Here is a 6,927-nt window from a genome sequence, read left to right on the forward strand (position 1 = left end):
TGCATAAACTGCTTCTACGTCTTCATCACTGTAAGATGATGTAGGCATGTAGACCTGCACTAATACCGTTCTTACCGGCTTTGAGTTTAATTTAACCATAACTATCCTATCGCTTTTTTGTAAATAACTTTCTACACTCTGCCCTACTTTCCTACGCATTACAATTCCTACACCTGAATTACCTTCTACAGATCCTGTATGTATTACTCTAAAGTCCCCACTCCAGAAGACTCCAGCTTCGGGCCAACGGACTTCACTTATACCTACTATATCTAATTCTAATCTATCCATCTCTATTTTTAAATTTTCTAATTTCCCTACCTGCCTCATTGACCTAACATTCCACGCTCCGACTCGTGAAACATTGCACCTATCCCTATTGCACTTATTGATGATATCCCCCGAGGTAGTCCCCGCCTGGACATCCGAATGGGGGACTAGTTTACGTCCGGAGTGCTTTACCCCAGAGGACGCCATCATTTAATTTCAGTAGTTGAACTTTTTACTTGGGATTATAATGTGGTGGTTTCCCGTTGCCTTCCACATCGCAGTATTGTGCATCAGAGAGCCATACCGATCCTCGTGATCTCTGCCACCCTGAGTACTGTCTTTTTTTTTTTGTTTAAATAACAATCTAAATAGCATACGACATTTGGTTGACATGAGGCTGTTTTAACACACCTTGTACAGATACTAGATATCTGGTTGCACTTAATTGTTTTATCACAGTACATGACACTAACGGTGCTTTTTTCAATACGTAAATTTACTCTATCACCTTCATGAAACAATGTTGACACTGTCTTGCGGTGTTGGTTTGGCAAAATTCAGGAGAGTAATGTTTTTGGTTTATATGACAATAAGAATTCATTTGGTGATTTACCCGTAGCAGTTGAGGGAGTATTTCTGTAGTTGAACAGAAACGCTGTTATTTTGGCGAACAAAGTGCTTTTCTCCAACTCTGGGGTTGTTACAGGCGAGCTTTTTAGGTATTCAACTATTTTTTTATTGCCTTTTTGCAAGTTTGTACACCTCTTTCCGCCAACCCATTGCTTTGGGGGTGATATGGTGGGGAATGAAGAATTGTAATATTATACGAATTACAAAACTTATAGTATTGGTATTATATATTTAGTAATAGCGAATATTATCGCTAGACCTTCCCTATCTAACTGAGAGTAGTTTTGTTGTGTTTTGGTGAGTGAACATGACGCAAACATGACTGGTTTTTCTACTATTGTATCTTTAAGTTTGATTTCATGGGCTAGAACTGCTTCTAACCCTACTGGACTAGCGTCACAGCCAATTATTATTGGTAATGTTGGGTCGTAATGTACAAGTAACAAGTCTGATGTTAGAGATTTCTTACATAACCGAAATGCTTTTTCACATTCCGTTGACAACACAAATGTCCTATTTTTTTCTGTAAGTTGACGTAGTGGTTTTGCTATTGAACTTAAGTTAGGTATGAATATAGCATAAAAATTTAACAATCCCAGAAAGGATCTTACCTCCCTTTGGTTTTGTGGTACTCTAGCGTTTTCAATTGCCTCAATTTTTAATACAGATGACTGACGACCTTTTTCGGATATGGTGAACCCTAAGTACTCTACTTTATTAACGAACCATGTACATTTGGTTTCGCGAATTTGAACTCCAAACTTGTTTAACCTGTCTAATACTTTTACAACTGTGTTATAACAGTCTTGCTTATCGCTTCCCTTGATGAGTATATCATCGATATAACAAGAAACCTGTGGAATGCCGTTCAATATATAGTCCATGGTTATCTGGAAGATTGCAGGCGCACTTGCTAGACCATATATAAGTCGCCTGGACATATATAATCCTCTATGTGTGTTAATTGTGACTAATTCTTGTGACTTTTCATCTAATTCCAATTGGGTATAGGCATCAGACAAGTTCAAGACCGTGAAGACTTTTCCATTATTTAAATTTGCAAAAATATCTTCGGGTTTGGGTAACGGATTATTTTTCTTTTTAACTAACAGGCAAGGTGATGCATGTTCGGAATGGGTGACTTTATAGATTTTATTTTGATTTTCCAGGTTGTCTAATATTGTGTCGATTATCTCCAGTTGAGCAAATGGTAAATTGTATGCCTTATGAAAGATGGGTTGTACATTTTGTTTGAGCACTATTTGTGCTTTGACTGCAGTTATGGGTTTGCTGGACGTGTTATCAAACACTTTAGGGAATTTAGTTTTCAGGACTTCTATTATATCCGTATAATTATTGACGTGGTTAATTGTAAAATGTGATCTCCATGATGGAAATAAGAGATCTAACCAGTCTCTACCTAGTAATGGACGGAAGGGACTGTCTGCTTGACAAACTATTATTTCTGCTTTAAACTGATTTTCTTTGATTCCAATTTCCACCTCTGCTTGTCCAATCACTTTAATTGGTCCTGCTATTGACTTTAAAGATACTGAAGTATTGGATATAGGATGTTGGGGAAATACAGTATCGAAATCTGTATCAGTTATTAGAGTTTTGCCTGCACCTGAGTCTATTTCCATTAAAACAGATTTATTGTTTATAACTATATTGGCTACTGCTGATTTATTTGATGTTTCCATGTGGTTGACATTAGGTGCGTTTATGTGGACTTGGTTTTTTATTTCTTCCTGTATGGTGTTGATATGGAATATTTCTGGTAACAAAAGGGAATCCACCAATTCTTCTTCAGTTGATTGAGTGGGTGCTGACATATGCTGGATTGAATTCTGGGACGTTGATGCTACATCATAAACCGTATTGACTGTATTTTTGCTTCTGCATACCTTTGAAGTGTGCCCCATTTTATTACACAGATAACACTGCCAATTTTTTGCTGGACAGTAATTTGGGTTATGTAAGCGACCACTTCGATAACAACCATTTAGTTGTTGCCTATTTGTATTGGCATTTTGTTTGGGCTGTTGTGTAGTTGGGTTACTGGTAGCTTGTGTTGACTGTCTGTGTAGTGTTTGATTCATTTGTTGTCTGTTGTTATATTGGCTTTGGTTGGGTTGACAATTAAAATTTTGGTGTTGTGTTATGGGACGGTTTCCTGGAGAGAATTGACCTCTTCTATTCGTAAAACTGTTTCTTTGGATGTTGTTGACTGCAAGAGCCCTGGCTAATAGACGCGATTGAATTTGGATTGCCTCATTTTGCAAAATAATCTGTTTTGCCATTTCCAGATTAAGATTTGGAGTGCTGAGAAGTTTTCTCCTTGTATTTACATTTGATATCAACAACAAGTCTGTCCCTTAATGTGTCGTCCAGATGAGCCCCATATTCACATGGAATTGCAAGTTCCATCAATGTGTCTATGAAATCTGTGGCAGACTCATTGTCTCTTTGGACTTTTTGATTTAAGTTATACCTGCACGTTGCCAATCCTCGTCGCCAAACTGTTATATATTTGACTTGTACACAATATACACTATTCCGGACTAACTAATACTCTGGTGGTTTAAACAGTTTATTTACACAGTATACAATATTTACAAGTATGGACGACTAACAGTAATATACATAAACGAGAACAAGGCATATGACAACGACACGACTGACTAACGACGACGACAACGGGAGTCTAGGAGACCTTTCCGCACTTTTCCTTGATAGTTCCGGCTTACTCCTCGCTGATTAGGTAGCGCCATTTTGAACGACCACTACTTCTATGTTTGAACATATGAAATAACATAGATAGGGAATGTTTGCTTAAACCATCTAAATATTATAACTATCTTATTTTATAAATGTAACATATATCTGTTATATATTATATATAACAGACTGCACTCCACGCCGGATCATCTTCAGGCCAAGTAGTGGAGCATTTCCACATGACTTCCAAGGCAGCGCTTAGGTGCGAAAGACTTCCTAGACAGGTTTTGACAACGTCGGATCACGCCAAGCACCATCTATTCCAATTTAAGTAGCTCAGTACCTGCTCGCACGTCTTCCACAGGGTTGACGCAGTCCGCAAGCATGTCAACGGAGAAGAGAAGGCCGTATTCACGGACAGCCTCAAACCAGCGTACTTGCATGTCGCTGATTTACCACAAAAACCTCTTGAGAAATCAGTCTAACAAGAGCCAACAGCCCAGCAGCTGACGTTATCTCAGGCCGCTACAGAACATAACGACATGCTGCTACCGCGCCTAACCTCCATTCTACAGCCTCGTGTCAAAAACTTATGAAATATAATAAACGCTCCACGATCGTAAAAAAATAACAGCTGTTTTTGATTGATTAGTGCGTTTACAGTTACGCGGCAACCTTAGTAATCTGATAGCTTTAAACCAGTTTAAATTTTAAAGCACACATTTTTAAAGATTTAAAATAAAAATGCTTCTAAAATAGGAAAAGCTATGGGTGGTAGAGTCGTGTGAATGTGGCACCCGATATAAATAATTCACTGATTCTTAATATGTAAATAACATAATTATGCGTCAATTAATATTGTAAAATAAAAGGAAAATTGTTTCGGGTACAGGTGGAAATTCAATGTGGATTTATTTAAAAACTATTGAAGTTATATATAATTATTAAGGTAAGCAGAGTTTATCTATAAATTATTTATTAGTAATAATTACAAATTATATATAATTTTTCAATGGCATTACTAAAACAGGTACATGGGCTCGTAACTATACATTACTGACTCATGTCATATCCATCTCTCTCGGGATAATGCGTAAGCGTGTCATGAAAGAGATAGCACTAGTCCGAAACCATACGCCATCTCCCTCACTTTTCGAGTCAAGAAATTATTCCGACTTATCCGACATACGGCTAAGGCACGTCCATTAATATATGTCTATGTTATAAAGCATTAACCTATTATCTATGGCATTAACCTGCCTATGACCATACTGTTTTCTATGATTCTCCAATGGCACACAAGTATTAATAATAGTAATGCAACATTCGTTATTGTATGTAATTATTACTAATAAATAATATGAAGATAAATTCCGTTTATCATAATAGCTCAGTCTTCAAGCACAAGGACGCCAATTGACAACAATCAAATTATGAGATCTTTAGTAGTGTTTAAATAAATCACGAGTTCTGTGGCGTACAAGTCGACCGTTCAAACCACAGCAGAATTTTTTCAGCCCTTTAACTCTTTAAGTTTCATTTTTTACTTGTTAAATTTCATTCTATTCATTATAAAACATACCATACTTTAATATTTTTGCTATTTAAATTTATTATTAGAATATATATATAGATAATTTATACAACTTATAGAAATGCAAATTATATTTAACAAAAGTGTAGAGTAGAACATTGTTCTAGTGATAATAAAAAAATTCTGATTTAAAAGTGAAATTCTTATGTACCTATACGTATGTATATTAGAAACAACAATTTATGAACACATGATATTAACTTAAGGAATGACATTAATTATTCATTCAAACGGCAACTTGCTGTTATATTAATGTTTTATATAAAAACTTTCATTGAACTTCCAACTTTTGTACGACAAATGGGACAGACTCTTACTCGTGATTGGCTAATTTGACTGTCGCAGTTACTACATAGACACACATGCCGACATGGAAGTAAAACTATATTCCTAGGATGATCTAAGCATACACTACACTTCAAACTGCGTAATTCCAAAGAGGAAAATTGTGGTGCTTCAGTTTGTAGGTCATTGTTAACACTAGGCACATCCACTGTCACCATTCTTATTTGATTATGAAATCTGAGTCTAATTCGAGATAAACACAAACGATAGCAGAACATACGAAACCTTAAAACAACAAATATCAAACACATACCAATTATTAAACCAGCTATGGCTTCCGGAGGGAAATCAAGAAACAAATTAAAATAACTCAAGCTCATTTGCAAAAATTTAAAGAAAGTCTGGATTTCTTCACAAGTTTTTTGAAAAGCATAGCCAATGTAATACATAAACATAGTTACTAATGATACAACAACAAAAGGAAGTAATGTTATAACAAACCATATTCCAAATCCAATTAAAATAGCAATCTGCTTAAAAGATTGAATAATAACTCTTAACAAAACAAATACGTTATTAAATATAATCAAGATAAATCCATATAAGCTACTTGGTAATAAAATAACACCACCCACTGAATACTTAATACCCATTACAATAGCAGTAATGCTGGCTGTGATGAAATGTGAGAGACTACCACCAATCGTTTTACAAGTTTCAAAGAAAGAGTTTAAATCGTTTGCAAATATCCAAAAATCTTCAATCAATATATCACAAACAACTAATATTGCCTCAACTGCTCTTTGTATGGTCTTTATAAGAACCAAAATTCCGCTAATTATAACTTGACCGGTACCATAACTACAAATTAATATTAAACCAGTGCACTTCTTGATAAACACAATAACTGCAAAAAGAAAATTGAGCATCTTCTTGGTATTACCAAATAGTTAACCGTGCAGTTTTTTAAATAAACATAAAAACATTTTCACTCCTTTCGTAACTAAAGCTTTGTGCAAATACAGGTTAGAATTTCAAATATATTAGGGAATTGTAGAGATTTATGATGTTTTCAATATTCCAGTTTTCTAGACAGAAAACACACCAGTGCGTGCACTGTGTCTGTCGAATACTTCCGATTTTTACCGAAACATTTAAATTTCAAATGTAATATTCGCACCCTAGATATACGCTGTCATTTGTTTTTCTTTATATCCTTTTCTTAAAAATAAAACTGCACTACACAATCAGCTTATCGGATTAAAAAAGATTGCCACGTAAATAACAAACGCACTAAAAGTAAAACAAAAATACTGGTATGCAAGGGAAAGAAAAGTAGGGAAAGAGTAAATATAAAGATATGAGACGAAAACTTAGAAGTGGCCGATTTTAGGTGTCTAGGAAGTCAGATAAGTCAGGACGGAAGG

At 35.3% G+C, this 6,927-nt stretch overlaps 1 protein-coding gene across 1 annotated transcript; it reads right to left on the bottom strand.

The window, feature by feature from the left end:
• Positions 1 to 5,269: 5,269 nt before the first annotated feature.
• Positions 5,270 to 6,628, bottom strand: LOC108735599. The gene has a single exon (XM_018467616.2). It carries the CDS (start codon positions 6,427 to 6,429, stop codon positions 5,473 to 5,475), a length of 957 nt encoding a protein of 318 aa, XP_018323118.1. The 5' UTR covers positions 6,430 to 6,628; the 3' UTR covers positions 5,270 to 5,472.
• Positions 6,629 to 6,927: the final 299 nt, after the last annotated feature.

This window comes from Agrilus planipennis, unplaced genomic scaffold (genome assembly GCF_000699045.2).
Source record: "Agrilus planipennis isolate EAB-ADULT unplaced genomic scaffold, Apla_2.0 scaffold101, whole genome shotgun sequence".
NCBI classification, from domain to species: Eukaryota; Metazoa; Arthropoda; class Insecta; order Coleoptera; family Buprestidae; genus Agrilus; species Agrilus planipennis.

What these genes read in the sequence shown, in the direction of transcription:
- LOC108735599 (XM_018467616.2), bottom strand. Translation starts at nt 6,429, where the DNA reads ATGCTCAATTTTCTTTTTGCAGTTATTGTGTTTATCAAGAAGTGCACT.